Genomic DNA, 19,501 nt, shown 5'->3' with positions numbered 1-19,501 from the left:
GCACATTTTTCTGGCAGCAAAAGCAGCATTGCTTTTACTCATTTTAATTCATGCCATTGTTTTAGTGCATGGAAGATAAAAGTGCCCTATTTCTATTTAGATTTAAATTGGGCACTTAAAGTGTCTATGCACAGGCATGCCAAAAATAGCTAGGGCATGAATCACAGCCAACTCGGCTATTTCTCTTCCAGTCCACATGAAGGTGAGCCCTTTGCACAGCTAACAAATATACATGGAGGAACTTGTTTGATACTGTTTGAATGCTGGGAACATAGCCACGACCGGTGATCTTCTAGCTGGAAGTGAGTCAAATTCAATTCCTTGCTTTAACAAAATATAGTTTCTCCAGATGAACAACTATTTTCTTGTTTACTAGGTGGGAGCTTTCCGGGGTCTGCTCCCCACTGCTACCACTTGCAGAAAGCTTTTAGAACTAGCCCACAGGTCTATGCTCTTCCCCCTACTGGGAGGCAGCTGGGTATGTGAACACAAGAGTCACTCAATACCTTAGGGTGTCCAAGTATCCTAGTCACACCCACCCGGAGTGTCCTGTACAACACAGCTTTATTAAATGCCAGCGCACCTGCCTCTAACAATCTGCACATGGTTTTAAAACCAGAAGAGTTGTTCTGTCACACTGTGTTCCTTTTCATTTTGATGCTCTCTCCATTGGCTTCTACTCACAACCGGCTCCTGGGAGGGTATGAGTCATTAGGAACATTCCTAAATGTCTTTATCCAATCAATAGGGATACCATGAGCAGGGATTGGTTCATGAGTTCACTTGTGCCAGCGCCAGAAAAATTCAGCCCTTCTGCTCCAGCCCCCAATACTGCCTTCATGATGCACCTCCTTAGTTTGTGTGCAATTTCTTGCCAATTATAGCTGGAGACAAGTGCTAGATTATTGGATCTGGAAAGTCCTATTTGCCCACAGGATGGGCACAGCAGAGCAGCCATCTGCCCACTCAACATTTCTAAATCCTATCATGGCAGGGCCACCCTCAGAGGCGAGAGTATTCAGATAAAGGTTTCATGTCCCATGAGCTATCTTTGCAAAGACTGCCCAAGGAGCCAGAAATGCTTAGGGGATTTTGGAGAGAACCTTTTCTACTGGAAGATGGACAGAAAGAGCTGACTAACAGAATTGGGGCTTGGTGGGCCCCTGGATTGGAGACTTGGTTTACTTCTGGCTGTTGCAAGGAGATTGATTCCCGTTTCTTTAGACTGAATTTCCCCCTATTAAAATATATTAGGAATTACTGAACAGGCAGGCCAGAGATAAGTCTCTCACCCGCCCCATACCTACCACCATTCTTTTATGAAGTGCAGTAATGGTAACAGATTTCCAGTCTGTCAAATGACAAGCAGCTTTTGGAGCATAGTGGCTAAGAAAACAGTCAACAAGGAAGAAGGGAAGTGAGGGATGTGCTCAGTAGGCAAAACAACACCTTTATGCAACTGTGCAGTTTGCTCTCTCCGAGCCTGACTCGCTGCAGTACAGGCTAATATAACAGCGACAGCACATACTGCTTCAGCAAGTGCTCTTCTTCCTGCTAGCACTCAACGCAATATAGTTCTTGTTCAAAAAAGAACAAAATGAAGCCTCATACCCTAGAGACTTCTGAACAGTGTGCCAGAATATGCTGCCCATGAAAAGTGGCAGCCCAGGCACCTGCTCCTTCTCACAGAGTCAGGTGGGAGCCTGCAAAAAATCATTTCCTGGGACAGGCAGTCAAGAGTCCCTGATAGACAGGGAGACCCAGAACAAAACGTCTTAGTTTATAGGCCCTATCCTGCTGTCTCCCATAGACTCACTACACAGCAGAGTTGCCAGTTAACCAAGCAGATAAAAACAACCAGCTGGCCCAATGCAGAGAGGTTCTCACCAACCTCTCACAGCCCTGGTTTGGTTCTCACCCTACCTCCTCACTCAAAGCCTCCAACTAAGATTATCTCCCTCACTCTCACCTGCCAAGGGCTTTAGATATATACTCTGACATCCCAAAGCACAAGGCCATGCTCCACATGCTTCCCCTCTTCTTTCACTGCATTTACTCTGCTTGCTTATGCCTGTAAGGGAGACCATATATATAGCCTTTTGCAGATAGACTGGAGCCACAAAGGAAGCTACAGCACCTCTGAGATCACATATGTATTATGAATGCAGTTGTACAGTAGCTGTCTTCACATTAACTGCCAAAAAGGGGGGCACAGAGCTGGCTACGTGCAATGCATCTTGATGTAACGGCACAAAAAGAAAAAGCAAGCTTATCATTCAGCCAGCATCTTCCTTTGTCTGCAGCTCCACAGGTTGCAGGATAAATAAATGCCCAACTATATTGTCTGGATAGCAATGCCACGTGGGGAGAAAGAAAAGGTACTTTCATGGCAAATAAAAAGGTACTTTCATGGCAAGACAAGCCATGTCATCAACAATCGCATTGGTTCAGACAAGAGACAAATTCAATGGATGAACTTGTTACTGAGCAAGCTATGACACCTCTCAGTCAATACAATAGCATCAGAGCACTGAACCTGCTCTGATTCTCAGTGCAATGGAAGACAGGTTCCAAGACACTCAGGTGAAGCACTGTATAACCACCACAACTTCAGCAATTAGCCCTGTTCTGAATGTAACGAGTCCACCGCAAAACACATGCAGATTTGGTAGGGAAACTGCACATCATTAAGATTCCCTACAGAACCATTCTTTTTGATACTTGCTAGAAGTTACGGGCTGCAATGTTTAATACAGCTCAGAACAAAGCACTAATTTACAGACAAGTCTTTTGTTGTACCGGTACAGAACACATCTTTCAATTAGAGCCTTTCCACAGAGCAAGAGACTGGGAAGGCACACAAAATTAAAAAGTCAAAGGTTCTGTTTTTTTTCTTGCTCCATGGGAGATATAAGTATGAGGGCAAAGGAAATGTCATCAGCTTTGTAACTTCTGCTCTAACCAGCAATGCTCCTTCATGCCACTCCAAGACTGCTACTAACAATAGTTAAGTATCATCTTCTGCCTTGGTTTTCCCATTTATAACTAACTCTGTTAGTTGGTCTGAACTTTGTCTCTCTGTGACATCCCACGAGCAAAATACTGAAGCATCCTCTTCCTCTGTAGCAAGGACACCTTGTAGGCTTATTAATATCCAGGTTTAAAGTTCAGAGAAAAGTGTATGATTCAATTAAAAGCTACTTAAAACCTCATGCTGAAGCAGTAAGTGGTCTATAAAAAAAGAAAATTAAAATGTGTAACTGTAATTGGTGCCATTGATGTAAGAAACACTGATAGAGTAAACTGAAATAGAAAGCAATCAAAAAAAAATACCTTTGAGTCTCTCTGATGGATTACGCCCAGCCTTTCCTACATTTCTTCACTGTCTCACAGGGTAATTGTTTTTGACCCTTTGTAGACCGCAAAAAAAGAGCTGAGCTGACAACCAGTTCATTAAGGTCACTTTCAGATTTTTTTTTTATTATAACACCAATTTAATGAAGCAGATTTTTTTTGTAATTTGACATGCGACAGAAAGTGGTACCACAAGGTATAGCCATTATATGATCCATTTAAAGAAAGACTGACGTAATTGTCCATTTCAGCAGTGATTTGATGGAAAGTTTTGAATTTTCATTTGGTAGCTTTATTCTTTCTTCTCAAAGATGCAAGTCATATTGCAAAATCTTGGAATATACTCTAGACAAGTAGTTAGCTATGTCAGTCTAAAAATCAGGCAGAAGGTAGGACACAGGGTAGATAAACTCTAGACCCATGCGTTTGCCTAATTTGACCTAACCTTAATGTAGAGCTGTGCATGTTTTATGTTGTCAAGGCTGAGTTTAGGGACAATGTACTTTTTTTTAAAGGACTGACAGATTAAGTGTACTGAAGCATTCTCACTTCTGCACCCAAGAAAAATGGCAATCCTTTTCTATACATCATCATCATCTAGTACCTATAGTGGTTCCCAATTAGCCCTATTAATTCCACACTGATGCGTTATATTGCTGTGCATCAAAAACTGAAGCCATATAACGACATCTGAACTATAGGTTATACAGATGTAAAACATATGTTTAAAGACTGCATGACGTCACCCTGAAATTTGTAAGAGGATCTGGGATCTTTGAGATAAGAAATACTGCATAGAATGAAAGACACCCAAGTGACCCCTGCTCTTTCTCTACAGTACTATCCAGCTTCTGGTTACAGAGCTTATCATCATTTTGATGAGGGTCCTTTTCTTTACTGTGTTGTACAGTTTGTAATGTACAGCTTCTAGTCTCTGGGTCAGACAGTCATGCCCACCTTTTATGGAAAGAAATGAATGTAATGGCTCCCAGTAACTTTGATAGACTCTGGATGTGATACTACTGCATGGTGTTTCTACAGGAGGATTACTAGATATGAATAATTTAGAATATTACAGTCTTTCCTTTGGAATTGTGTAAATGGTTAGTGTTATAACTTTTCCAGAAGACCAAGTTAAATTAGGGGGTGAAAACAGAGCACACCACCCACTCTAGGGTAACTGCTCATGCACACACTCTCTCTTTGCAATAAATTTGAGGTAGCTTAGCCTTCAGTGAAAGTGGAGCAACCTATCTTGCATAGTGTTACTCCTTGGTGCCCTTACAAACTAACTGAATCAGAACCAATGTACTTTACAGCAAGGTATTTATGCACCCCTACCCATAGGGATGTCAGGGATACATACTTCTCTTGTACTTGTGTAAGGTCTAGCCTGCTTTGTATATTAAAGCAAAGTAACAACTACAAAGTTACTAATCAAGACAGAAGTAGCCAAATTCTTCTGTGAAATGGAAGTCCTATTAAAAAAAAAGTATCATTAAAATGTTGCTACCTCAAAATTGCTTTATTACAAAGAGAAAAGACAGTCCCTCATTGATGCAGACGCACGGAGACACGTGATTTTCACAGCACTCTTCCAAAGAGAGTTACAGATTAGGGAAGTCAAGTGTAATATTCATTGTTACTCTCCTTAGCTTGTGGTGTCACTGCTGGAACCACCAATAGTCTAGTAAACTTCACTGTTTTCCTAACACTTCAGCAGCGTGACACTGTGTATGAATTTGATTTGTAAATGTTAGAAGCTGTGTGCACTGCATGTTTAGAAGAGAAACTTCCTGGTAGTTGACAGAATAGTAAAGCAAGATTCAACAAAGCAAATCTCCAGGGAAATGTAAGTTATTCACTTTGTATCTCTTACTCTATCCATTTCAGCATGAGCACTGGCATATGGGTTGTGAAATGGCTTCTACTTCTGCAGAAGACTTGACAGGCACTGACACCATGCAGCACTTGGCAGGTACCAAAGCTATATCTGAACAAGGCAAGTGCCAAAAGCAGTATAGCTTGGTCAACGATACCACAGTTCACTTGGGCATCTACATCTTGCTTCTTACCAGCATTAGGTAGCTTGCATGCTGCTTCCTGTACAGAAGTCTAGCTCATTATGAGCTATCTTTTAGCCCGGGTGGCACACTGTGCCAACAAACCTCTACTGCTGCCAGCATCCAGACTAACTCACTCACAGCTAGCTCTGGTTTCTCTGCATGGCACTACTTTCTGATAGTTATACCCTTGGTGTGAATGGATGAGTTATACCCTGGGTGTGAATGGAATTCCAACTGTGAAACTCTTCGAGGAAACAAAATATGTACCATAAGAAACAGGCACTGAGGAGTTTCCGACTACTAGTACACGTGACTGAGAAGGGTATCAAGTTATCGAGCAAAAAAGTTATACACATGCAGGAACGATAGACTTACCAATAGCATGTCAGTCACAACAGCCCAGTTTAAGGATAAAAAAAATTCTCCAAATGCAATTAAAACCTGCAACGAGAGCAAAAAAAGTATAAGTGGCTAGGCACGTTCAAAGGAGGTTGACTCATTCTCAGTGTAGTCATGCATGTAAATCTCTTTGCAAACCTTCCTGATATAAGATTACAGGTATCATTTTTAGTTTAAAGATAAGGAAACCAGAGCATAGAAGTTAAGTGGTTTGGCTCACTGTCATATCTACTCAGTGGCACAGCCAGAACAAGGAATCACTAGTCTTCATTACCAAACCCTAACCCACAGCAGAAAAAAGTGACTCATGCTCACCGCCTGCAGAACCCAGCCAAGAGCAAACCAAGAGCCTGGAAGACAGAAGCACCTCCCAGTCAGATGCGATTTTAAAAATGTGACCTCAAAGATGAACCTTTGACCTGATCTCTAAATGAAGTGAACAGAATGGCTCTTAACAGGCAGGGGTCAAGTATTCCAGTAAGAAGGCTCTTCCCAGGAGGCTGACTCCAATAAGCAAGTGGCTCCTAGAGACAACCAACCTAGACTCCTTGGCTCACATCACTCTTAGGGTGCTGTGGGAATTGCCCAATTCATCACAGATGGAAGCCCAGCCACGTGAGAAGAGGGGTTGGACTCCTATAGCTCTCAGAGCTGTGGTCTTGGAAAGCATTAACCCTCTACCTGCCAATCCACTGAAGCATGTTTAATAATGCAAATAAAAATCAAGCAACACGCAATTTTTACTTTTGTGGTGTACCATAAACACCACTGCTTACCCTTCAAAGCTGCAAATTCTTGAAGACAGCATTTGACTCTAGAGGCAGTGACTGAAGTCTTGCGTATAGGAGGCGAATTACAATTTGCCTACAGGAATATGTTCCAAAATTTAGCACTGTGGACTCCAGGATTCACAGAGATTCACAGAAGTTCAGGGCTGGAAGGGACCTCATGAGATCACTGGGTCTAGCCGCCCTGCTCTGGGCAGGGAAGACTGCAGGGGTCAAATAATCCCAGGAAGGTGTGCGTCTAGCCTACTTTTAAAGGTCTCCAGAGGTGAAGTCACTTTCTGATACAAGTCATTTTAAGTTTGCTCAAGCCACAAAGGGAACCCATCAAGGGTTTGCAAAGAAGCAGGGATCTAATGCTAATCTCTCCGCTTCTCCTTTACAACCAACTCCTTTTTCTTCTGTGTTGTCTGTTTGTCCCATAAACTGGACTGATACCTCTTTCCCACTTTCTGCCTCTACAACCTGGACCCCAGTAGGGTTTCTGTCTCAAGGACTTCTACACAGAAGTGATTTCAATAGGCCAGAGATGAGGTTAGCTCACCTACATATGACCAGAACAGCTTGTATTAAAGTTGGTTTCACAAGACAAGCCAGCAGAATGGCATCCATTGGCAACCAGCCCATGAAGAAAAGCCTCAAACTGGAAGAATTGCAGGGGGAAGACTTCAAGTTGTTGGGCTTGCATGAGAGAGGTATTAATTGATTCTTTTTTCAATCGTCCCACCACCAATGGTAATTTTCATCCTTGCTCCTCAATGCCTCATGGCACTAAGGGGCCTAGAACGCATTTCTAGTCAGAGCTCATTTTGCATATTAACGGGGATCTTTAGAAAAGCCAGTTTCAAGACAATGGAACCTACTTCTTGCATTGCTCTGTTGACGCTTACGCCTTGGTACTTGCAGGAACAAATGTTTCAGCTTCCTGTAAATTCACCACACTTGCCTACCACTCTCCCAAAAGGCACAGTTGAATCCATTTATGTATGAATAAAAACATCACGATAAAACCAGCATTACTGGTAAAGCCTGGAGGCTGCAAGGATTGGGACAAGTGCGTTTGTAACTCAGATAAGAGATGACAAAGTCAGGCCCATATAGGTGCTTTGAATGGCAGTGTTTATGTCAAAGGGATGCTTTTTCTTCTATTAAAAATATAGCCTTAGGTTTGCTTTTGCTAGTCTAGTATCTGGTGGCTCAGCTATCCACATAAAAAATGCTGCCATTGTCCATCATCCAAAGGGTCAGTTTTTAGACTTCAGATGCTAGGTCTTGTGTCACTGAAGGTTTATTGTTCAAAGTGCATTGGGTACCCTGCATAACCTAGGGAGCCAGGGAAAGTTTGCAATCTAGCCAGGCATACAGATCTGAAAAGGGGCAGAAGCAGTTAGACGATCTTTTTTCTTCACTCAGTTCAAATTACTTCCACCTCATTTGCCTCTGAAGTCCAGCCCTTGTCCTATAATTGTGGTTGGGGATGGACTCTAATCACAAAATTTAGATCTAATTTTGACTCTTTCCATGAGTCAGAGCCTTAAGGGTGATCCATTTGGTATGAGGGCCAGCTGCATTATTGGATCTGGGTTGGAATCCTAAACCATCCTTTTTCTGCTGAAAACCAGGAGCACGTGACAGCTTTATCTAGGACACAGGCTTATGTCACATCAAGATTCTTCATGAAGCAGCTTTAATTTGCCTCTAGACTTCTAATGATAAACCCAAAATAGATGAATGAAACTTAGATCAACAGAACTGGTAGAGATTTGCAAAACAGTGGCTAATATTATCCACTTAATCCCTGGCTCAGTAAGTGTCAGTACCTTGGGTTTATGTGCCTAGTCCAACCACCATGGAAGTCAAGGAGAGGCCACTTGAGCCAAGTGCCCTGCCTTTGCACATGTTGGAATTTTGCAATTTCAGCTTTTGACGATTTGGGGCCTTTCATCCCATGAACTGCACAGAAATGCTTACATGTGCCAACCTTAGCTGGAGAGCAAGTGACACATGCTTGCGTTACAGCACTTTGGGCCAAAAAAATGAAACACATCTGTTACCATGAGTAGCAATAGCACAAAGCTCATCCTACTGCCAAGGCAACTGGCAATAACCACAAAACACCATGGACCTGTGCAAGCCACTGAGAACACTAGCCCTTTACTACCTCATCCCAAAGCTACCACAGTCCAATTTCCCCATGGGCAGGCTTAAAAAATTGTATATCAGACAACTACTTTGTTTTCTCTTTTCACTGGTATCACAAAGACTCAAATACATCACTGTTCACTTAGGAACTCGATACCTCAGAAGCACTACAGTTTGATGGAGCAGACAAGTACTGAAAGGGAGGGAGTATCCAGGACTGCCAGCATGAACTTCGGTTGCATAAATCTCAGCAAAACTGCAGCAGCTTATAAGAAACATCACAAGTAAAAGCAAAGCATGGAGAAGACAAAGAAAGTGGTAATTTCTGGGACCCCTGGAAGAAAGTGGCAGGTAGTTTGAATCCAACTAAAGGGGAAAACAAGTCCCAGACCTTGTCTATACTTACAAATGCCGCTACTACAACCCTGACATAGCACGTTCCTATCTACATATTTCTGCCAGCTCCATGCAGTGTGTGACAGCAAGGAGCAATTTTACCAACAGCTGAGAGTATGGCTCACAGCTAGTCATTATCCACATTTTACAAGCTGCAAAGGGCATTAACTGGTTAATACCACCTATCCCCCTTCCTGTAGACTTTGTGATGCTGAGTATAAAGTAACTGAAGATACTAGCCTGAAAGGCAGCAGAGTAGGACAAAGCCTTATAAATGGCACTAGAATGTAAAAGCGGAGCACATTTATCATAGAAAGACAAACCGCACAATAGAAGTCTGTTAAAAATCCAAGTAAATATACGCCTTCAAGCCTCCCTCAGCACAAGACCTAGCTACTGAGAAAAGTGTCTAATTCATCTCAGGAAGTCAGGGAGAAACTGGGCCCAGAATGTTAAAAATGGTGGAAATGATGTGAACTGTGCTGGCTAAGCAAGTTTTCTAGCACATTGCTGCTACGGCACTAGCCCTTTCGACTCATTAGAATTCAACTCTCGTAGTTTGTATCATGACTGAATTATTTCTCTTATTTCACCTCATATAAGGTGAAATAATTCAACGCTCTTTTGTTCTGAGAATCGTGCTGATTCTGCCTTAAGCCGTCAAAGTTCATTTTAAGGCTCTGTGTGGATGATAGCTTTAGGTACAAGTGGAAAAATATTTCCCTAACCAGCTGTGGGTTGCAATATATAAAGCTGCAGATACATAGATATATCCACAAATACACATAGACAGGATATTTATCTATCTTAAAATTCAAATCGATGTTATATTTCACTTTATGGTATAATGCAGCATGTCATACTCTGTGTAAGCTCAGCCATCCAACTGCACTAAATGCTCTGTACTTAGTCTCTGCCCAAGACCAAGAGACTAGATCCTGCAAGTAATGTTTGCCCAGAGAAACCACCATGCATTATTGAACGGCACCCTACTGTTTCAGCTATTCCCCAATGCAGCCTCAGACCTCTCAAGCCATTAGTCTACATTTATATGGGGCATGGTTCCATTAAATCTACAGGCAATCACATTTGTTTGTGGCAAATCAGACCTAATCCAATAATTAAGAGGACTTCTATACACAAGGCCTTTGAATATCTGCCCCAGTAAAGACAAAAACCCGAAGGAACATGCAGGAATTGTCTGGTTCATAGTCAACAACAGAGTTCAACTGGTTTTAGAAGGATGACTGGTTAGATTCCAGAATAATGGTCCCATCTATTGCTATGAATAGGCTATCTCTATTCTTACCTGACACTTACGTAAAGGCCTAGATGCTGTTTTAGTGATCAACATTAAATGCAAATAAAAAATGCTCTGCTCTAAGTCAGTCACATCTTAAAGCACCTAATAACTCATCTGGCCTCCACACTGACTAATAAATGTATTACAGCAGTTGCTTGTAAAACCAGAACACATCTGTTTGCCACACATGATGGGCTAGATTTATCCATCCTGTAACAACCTAAGTCAAAGGAATTACACCAGGGATGCACGTGATCCCCTATCTGTATGTCTTAATAAAGGTTCCAACCTTGCCAGGCATTGTTTTATGGCAACAGCTGTACTACAGTGTTTGGGGAAGCACTTTGTTTCACAGCACACTGAATTAAAAGAAATCTATCATCATCTTTGTCCTTTTAAAATTTCCCCTTACTAGATTCCAGCAATATGTCAACTCCTGTTGTCTATTTACTTCTGGTTGAGGGGAAATGGAAGAATATTTGACAACCCAGAGGATTCCAAGCCTTACAATTGTCTACAATGCAGAGGCTGCAGTTCAACTTGATATTAGGAGCTTTGAAGGAAAGGCCTTACTTCATCATTGAGGGTCCTGGACAAGAACTGAGTTGTGCTCCAATTGTCTGTCTTACAGGGATTTTACATGAGCATACTCAAAATCTTAGTATTTTTTTCTCTGAATATATTCATAAATATGTCGAGGCAGCCAGCTTGCTAGTATGTTGTCAGATGAAAAAAATAAAGCAGGTGATGAAATTGCATCTGCACTAAATCACTTCCAACAGCATAACTATGGAAGACATGTCAGACTACCCTTTAAACCAACCTTTTAGAAGATGAAATAGCGCCCCTTTCCTAACTGAGATGTGAAGGAATCGCTTGGGCAAGAAACAGATACCACACGTAACCCACAGATTTGCCACTGTCTGCTTTGGTACATGGGTGCAGCCTGTAAAGTTTGCAAGACAGTCTGCCACCACTGCTGCCATCATCTTTAAGATGAAAGGAAGGTACCTAAGAGGTCTGAGTAAGAGATGATCTTGCTGAATTGCAGCTGCTTCTATCAGAGTGGAGAGCAGCTGCAGATTGACTCAAAATTTGCCTTTAATTGAGCAAACTCCAGAACTGGGCCAGAGTGAAGATGAACCTAGCTTGAGTTAACCCGAAAAATAACCTGGCTCCCACTTAATCCCAATATTCAAAACATAAATTTCAGTGCACTACAGAGACAGAACTTGCTGTGTTGCAGCAATATTCATGTATCACCTTTAGAAATGTGGCGAACCAGCCTGCAGCAGCCCAGCTTGCCGTCTCAGAAGGTCTCCGAGCGATTAGTGGGGCGTTCCCACCAATCAGGTGATGGCAGGGGAGAGGCTTGCCCCACCCCAACCGAGGGGCAAGGTGAAGAGCTGGACCTGAGAGGGAACTAAGCCCCCCTCTCTCCGATTGCTCCATTTGCAATCTAGGGGCGAAGCCCCCGAAAGGAATTAAGGAGCAGCGTGCCCGACGCATGGGTGGCTGCATTGAGGGACAGAGAAGAAGGCAAGAAAGAGCTGGGAGAGCTGGCTAGCGGAGTGGGGCTGTTGCCTTGGAAGAACCCGAAGACTTGTCACTGGATGGGGAGCAGCAAGCAGCCATGCCCCCCAGCCCCGCCGGGAGGGAGTGCGATGTTGGTGCACAGCTTGTGCATGGAGGGTCCAAGAGGGACTGAGACCCTGGGAGCTGCACAAGGTGGTTTGGGTCTCCAACCCTTGGCACGAGGCCAGGCAGTCAGTGCACAGGTGGTGCATGGAGAGTTCAAGAGGGACCAAGACCCTGGGAGCTGCACGAAGTGGCTCAGGTCTCCAACCCCTGGCAGGAGGCCAGGCAGTTGGTGTACGGGTCGGTGCACGGGGGGCCCAGGAGCGGACCGAGACCCCGGAGCCACACGAGGCAGCTAGGGTCTCCAACCCCTGGCATGGGCCAGGTACATGGTAAACAGCCAGTGCACGGAGGGTCTAGGAGCAAACCAAGACCCTGGCGCCGCACCAGGTGGCTTGGGTCTCCAACCCCTGGCACAAGGCAGGGCCAATGGTGCACAGAACAGCACAGGTCCCCACGCAGGCTGGGGGCTGGGAAAGCCCCAAAGCAGCTGAGGCCCCCCTGCCAAGGGGAGAGACACCTTGCACTGGAAGACAAGGACAGCCTCACCGGGGCCTTGGAGGAGTTGTGAGTTGCCTGGGAAGGGGATTCCCACAGGGGAGGAGGGTCTTCCTCCCATGATGATTAATTGGGATATTTAAGTTTGTTAAAGGGGCAGCTGGGGTATCTGGGGCTCCCCAACTCTCATCTAGGGCTCCTCCTTTTCCTGGGGCATTACTATTGTTTATTTATTCCCCCCAGGCCTCATATTTTGTAAACCCTGAGCCTCTTATTTTGTGAACTTGCGCCTCATGCTTTGTAGATTAGTATTTCACTAGAATATAAGATTGCATGATGTTTACGGAGACCCTTTGTTTCCCAGATCCCTCATCTGCACCCAGAGAATTTGCATAGAGAGGTGTGTGTGTGTGTGTGTGTGTGTGCGCGTGTGTGTGTGTGTGCGCCCGTGTGTATTGCAGATAGTTCCCATGTCTTTATTATATATGTTCCATTTTTAACTCTGATTATATTTAATACATTTGTATATAGTTAAGTCTTAAGATGTGTCCCCGCTTTACTCTATAGGGGAAGGAGGGAACTGTATGCAATAGGCAGTTTCACCCCACAGAGCACCTGCCCTGCTAACATTCCCTCCAATTGGAGAGGGGAGTACATAATTGAGTACTACCCGGGTTACAGAAAATTTACAGTTTTGGACAGTGAAATCTGTTTTATAAATAATTCTAAGCAAACCAACCAGAACCTCTTCTGAGACTGTGAAACATTCCACCAACTTGGTTACAACTTTGTGGAAACAAACTTCCCGAGAGTCATTTTGCAGCAGAGAACTACTGAACAATATGGATAACAAAAGGAGAGAAACATCTTTTACCAGCTGCCACACTATGCCTGTTTGAATGCATACCTCAATTTTGATATTGCTCCATCAGCTGCACCCAGCCAACATGGCCTTCACCATTTATTTAGATCCAGAAGGTACTGCCTTTGGAAATTATGTGAAACATGCATTTTTTGCCTTGGTTACCGTCACATACACTGTGGTAGGGACAAGTTTGCTACCTTCAATGTGGCTGAATTAACTATGATGGGAAAGCCAGTTTCTCTGACAGCTTTTGCCACTGCTGAAAGCTTTGTTTCAGTGGGACCTTCAAGTCAAATGCACCAGCTGGCACTCCACCCTCATTCACACACCATTATGTCTTATGTCAGATCTGGTTTAGAGACACAGACATAACAGGCACCAGGAAAGGGAACAAGTCAGATGGCTATAAAGAATAAGAAACAGGTAAGAGGTACATAGAATTTATTACAACCCACTGCTCATGCTTGATCCAGCCTTTCTAATATGCAACAAAGAGCCAGTATAATCCGGAAAAGTTGGAGCATTTAAGAAACCCATTGACCCATTGTAGGCGGGGGTGGGGGCAAGGGAAGAAGGGAGAAGACAGACATTGAGACCATGGTGACCCACATCCTACTCTGAGAGAGATTTAATTGCTCGAGGAAGGATTCTGCCAATATACATTTAAAAAGGGAGTGGGTTTACCACCAGCCCTTTCAAAGAGGTTTTTATACAGAAAAAAAGCTTTTTTATTCATTAGGATGTTCACCTCACAAAGCTTTGTCATCACTTGATGTCTCATAAGTGGTATGTAGGAGAAGGAGACAAACTCTTTAAAAAAGAGTGGGTTTTCATGCTATCATTCCTAATCAAGGACAGGGGACAAAATGTGATGCTACAACATGCTGGCTGAATCATCTTAACTGTGGAAGTTAGCGGAATATGAAACTATACTCATGTGCACTACTTTTACGTACAAAAGGTACTGGGGTGCAGGGAGGTCTGCATGAGGATTTGAGAGTGGTTCCTACAAAGGACAAGTACAAATCCTTGAGATAATTACACTTTGCTATTTGCCTCTTCACACATTAATAAAAAAAAAAAAATTATGTCATATTAAAGACCACATTTGGATTTGTGGGCCTGAAAAACCCATCAGTGCTGGATGGCCTTTCATGGAGAACGTGCTCCTGAAGATTCAAAGAGGTTTTCCTTTAGCATAATGTTATTTTTAGTAGAGAAGGAGCTGTGAAAGTACTCCTTTTGAATTGATGTGTTGATTACTATCATTAACTCTTCCTGGATCCTATTATTTATGTTAATACTGGTAATGGTGAATAAAAGATACACTGGAAAAGGCTCAGTCTTTTCATGGGTACATTGGAAAAGGCTCGGAGTCTTTTCATGGCTGTTAACAAATTATGGCTAAAATAAAGTTTGCATTCACTTACTCCTCGCTGAGAGTTCTTGCAGCTACTCATCACTCCTGGTAGGTTTCTGCATTTCCCTTTACTGACAACAATATTCACACTGTTTACATTTCTGGTTACATCACTGTGGGCTGAAGTTTTCAAGAACAACTAGTGATTTCGGACACCCAAATTGAAGGCTAAATCATTCAAAAAGCAGGAACTGTGTTTATCTTACACTGCCAAGCACACAAATCTTGAAGTGTTCTGGGAGTAAACAGACACAAGAGCTGTAAATGCCAGAAGCCAGTCTATTAGAGTTTGCACCTCACTGCACCTGTGGAGGAAGGGACAGCCGCACTTCACTCAACTAAAACATAATGGGTGCTTGTACACGTGACAGGGGTTTAGTTCCCTGAATTGAAATGCTGGATTTTTAATTTCGACGATTAAAAACCCACTAATTCAATTTAGGAGCTTCCATCACTTACAGCGAGGGGCCTGATCCTTCCCCCCTACCCCCGCCACAGAGCCTGCCTGCATCTCCCATGGTAGGGGGGTGAGCTGCCGGTGGGCTGAGTGGCCCCTGGCCTAAGGTCGGGGGGCAGTTCTTCCTTCTGTGGCAGCAGCACTCCCCTAGGCTGCCAGGGTGGTTGATAGCAGGCAGGTACTGCCCCAGTTCAGGCAGCACCCATCCGCTAGCTGCCCGCTCAAGCAGCCCTGGGGGGCACCAGCACGGTGGAAGGAAGGATCAAGACCCCCTCATTTAAATCATAACCCCCCCCACACATGTACAGCATGATGCAATTAACCCACAAAAACGGCCAATATTCGTCACACGTCCAAGCATCCAACACAACTTTTCAGCAGTTGGCCAAACTTATGCTGCCTGAATTTGTCATCATCATCTTCAGTACGTTGGTTCAGCCTATGAAGTCTGCTACTCCCAGTCTGCAATACTTCCCCGTTCCATCAGGTATTTGCCTGCTCCAGCTAAGAGGGAGACATTACACTTTGAGGCCTCTAAGGTCCCTGGACTGCCCCTATGAAGTGCAGGCCAATTTAGTGCCATGTGCTCAGGCATTAGCCACTGTAAGCAGGTAATGAAATGGAACCAGTTCAGCCACAAACTTCAACCCACCCACAATAGCCTGCAAAGCAGTTTGTTGAGGACAGATGGTCTCATCACTTACGTAAGTAGCTGTGATGCTTTCCTGGGCCACCATGATTGCCACGTAGAGGAACGGAGCAGAGGTGAACATACTTATGGAGCAGAGAAGAGGGTCAGCTTTGGAGCTAATCTTCCTGCATCTTCTTGAAACTTCTGCCCCAGTGATGACTCCCAAAATTCCTGTCACAATAGTAATTCCTCCAAATATTAAGCTGGTAGTAAAGGAAAGGGATGGGGTGAGTAGGGTATGTTAAGGAAAAGATGCATTATTACTGGTCTATTAGTTGTGCCACTAATCTTAGCAGGGTTATAGGAAAAAAATAATCCAATGTGGGCTCTGTTTTATCCAGGTATCCCAATCCCTTCTATCCAAGGCTACACTACTGAAGCATGCAAGTTACACTTCTGCTACTGATTCCTGCCTACTCGAAGCAGATGTTTTCCTGCAGAGCAGGCGTTAACATATATGCCCTCAAAAGATGAATAAAACCCCACTGGGTTCTCTGCTGGTAGGAGCTGTCTGAAAGAACCAGTGACTTAAAGGAGCCCCCAGCCATCTTGGCCAGTCCAGTAAACTAAGATACTTCCTTATGGATACCTACTCCTACCCCCACAGTACAGATGAATTAGCTTCCTAAGGGGCTCCCTGCCCCTCAACATCCCCACTGTCCCAAATGAGAGTCCAGTGACAAAGCAAGACAAGACTATGGAGTCACTGCTGAGCACATCATGAACTTCTTCATCTGAGTGGAAACAGGAGCAGAGGAGAGTTCTGAGAACAAGAACCTTTAAATATATTTTAACAAGGTCCATAGCTTTATGCTGATCCCTACTTTCTCAGGTCTCCTTAGCTCTAGGGCTAAGTACAGATAGTCAAAAAGCCTGAGACTGAATCAATTCAATCTTCACAGGTTAGTCTAAGCTGCATAGACTGAACTGATAAGCAAGGGCAATGACAAATGTGGATAAAAAACAAATCAAAATGCATTTTATTGGAAGCAGCAGTGCATTAGTTTGACCCAACTCTGCAGTGTCTGTATAGAACGGGCACTTCAACGGGGCTTTTTGGTACTTGTATTTAATAGCTGATTGAATAGCTAAGGTGCTCAATCTCTACGGACGTTGGGAAAGCCTGGTGCAACTAAGGTGCTGTCTCTTCTGGGCATGTGCGGGGCTCAGCGTGGAAGCACACCAAGTTTAAAGTGAAGCACCATTTTTTTCCACGTCTGCAAGCAGCCTAAGTGAACAGACATTCATTTTTTGTTCTGGAAATGCAGCCACATGCCTGCAGTGACCCAGGCCAGAAGCCGGGGTGCGCTACAGCACACCTCCCTGCTCAGCTGGAGCAGACAGCGTGGAGCAAGGCTAGCCCACCCACCCTGCGAGGGGTGGGGTTTGCAGGGGAAATGCAAAGCATACTGGGATGATGGAAGACTGCCAGTTAACTTGAATCTGGAGGGGATCTGAGACAGAAGTTCAATAAACCAATTTAACCTAAATCAGTTAAGTCTGATACTACATCCACCCAGGTTTATTTTAAACCAGTTTCAGCCATTCTGAAAGCAGCTTATGTGCACTGGACTTCTGTTGTGTTCCAGATCTGAACCGGTTTATGTGTAACTTCTATCCCTAGCCTAGGGCAGGGGCATCTGCATTTGTAGTGATCAAACTGTGATGCAGTGTACTGGCTCTTCCAGTGCCTCCTGGATAACTGGACATTATCACTTCACTACTTCACTGTAGAATTAGTAACAAAAATAATCCAATGGCATTAGGCAAAGCATAAGGTTACTACTAGTTCACCACCCTCAATCCTCTAATCTATAACTAGTAATAATTCTTGTAGTATGGATAGAACCAGCAACATCTTCTTTTACAAGCATCTCTGTCAGGTAGAATCAAGTTTGAAATTAGAAGCAGCCTAGCATTAGTCCATCAGAGGGCACAACAAAATAGGTAGAGAGAAAGAAGTACAGAAGCCAAGCTCTGGAGAGAGAATTTTCTTCTTAAGATTGCCCAGGGGTCTTTAAGCATCTGAGAACCCCAAGTACTTGTCTGATGTATGCAAAGGTCTCCGTGTGAAGACCTGCACATAAACTGCATGGTATCTAAAGGGCTGAGTCAGCTATGCTGCAGGTTGAATTTTTGTTTCCAGGGAGCCTAGGTGCTGCAAGACTGATCCTTAAGCGAGGGTCATCCCCTCTGGCTGTTAAACAGCTTCAGACACACTTAAAGTATCACTGGGGGAATCCAGGAATGTGCAGCACCCTGGAAATCCCAGCACTAGCAGATGTAAATCTGATAGTTCCCTTTATGCCACTCTACCAAAAAATATCTATAACCAGCTATATAAGGTCCTTGGCATTAGCTCCCATGACAGTTTAAAAAAGGAAAAGAAAACCTTAGCATAGGATGCAGTACATGAGATAACAGTAAATGTCAGGCAGTCTTTTACTTCTATGAAGGTAGCATTTACTCTAATATCATTATCATCAAATCATCCAAAATGCAAGTTAGAAGATAAAACTACATCTTATGCTTGGAACAAGCAAAATGGGACTAGCATCTGAGCAAAACAAGCTCCTTAGAAATAGTCACTAGTAGAGGAGACATGGTGGGTACCTGCAGGTGACAATTCATGAACTCTCACATCAGCGTGCCTATTATCTGAAACTGGGCAGGTTTCTCCAGGTTGGACTTCATTACCCAAGCCTGTCCTAGGACTGACCAGTGCAAAAATAGTTAGGTACTGAAGTTCTGATCTGCTGCCACCATTTCCTGGTGACCTAGCCAGCAAACTGTCCAACACCTCCAGCTCTGAGTTCAGAACCTATCTGCCTGCTTAAATATAGCTTCCCCTAGCCTCTCCATGCTACCCAAGGAGATAAACAAAGCTCTTCTGGTTTGTTTTTCCTCTACATTGTGAACCCTTCTTTCCCACCATGAGGATAAAGAACATGGCAGTCCGCTGCCCCTCCAAACACCCTGAAAACGGAGGTATTCATGACCACATGCACAGAGAATGGACATTCAGTGTGTAGATGTTGGGAGATATTTGAGTGCTTGCTGCATCTAAGAGCTGTACTAAGCATACTTTACTACTCTCAGTGTAGAAGGCCAAGAAAGTTTTCCTCCATGCTGAGGGCAAAAGGCTTCCAAGGATGTCAAAAATCAATTAAAAGCCAGACAAGAATTACATCAGGACCCTCTTTTCTGCAACTCCCTTGCTATGACATGTAGCTGCAAATCCTTTGCCTCCTTTTGACACCACACAAAATTTTCTAAAAGGTACCAGATATTTTACCTGTATATCAATATCTGTACCTGACTATTCCTCTCTAGCACAGTTCTGCCTATAGATAAGTTACTAACTGATAGAAGCTACCCAATTTTGAGGCAGAGTGCTAGAGTGCTGTGCCACATGGCTCAGACCTGTTAGTGTGACTCCAGTCTCAAACTCGGCCACTTGGTAACAGGTTCAGATTCAATAACCTCT

General features: G+C 43.7%; 1 protein-coding gene across 10 annotated transcripts in view; it reads right to left on the bottom strand.

Moving 5' to 3' along the window:
- Positions 1 to 19,501, bottom strand: part of LOC102376131 (protein spinster homolog 3) — a 69,282-nt gene that overhangs the window by 10,217 nt on the left and 39,564 nt on the right. For 9 of the 10 annotated variants that reach the window (XM_025210594.1, XM_025210591.1, XM_025210599.1 and 6 more), the window contains 2 exons: positions 16,028 to 16,217; positions 5,796 to 5,861 (listed from right to left, as the gene is read on the bottom strand). In XM_025210594.1, coding sequence (XP_025066379.1) covers positions 5,796 to 5,861; positions 16,028 to 16,217 — 256 coding nt within the window. The remainder of the gene's footprint in view (positions 1 to 5,795; positions 5,862 to 16,027; positions 16,218 to 19,501) is intronic. The other variant, XM_025210600.1, reaches the window with a different exon arrangement.

The sequence above is a fragment of the Alligator sinensis genome, unplaced genomic scaffold (genome assembly GCF_000455745.1).
Source record: "Alligator sinensis unplaced genomic scaffold, ASM45574v1 scaffold419_1, whole genome shotgun sequence".
Lineage (NCBI taxonomy): Eukaryota > Metazoa > Chordata > Crocodylia > Alligatoridae > Alligator > Alligator sinensis.
This window is presented reverse-complemented; position numbering and strand designations above follow the sequence as displayed.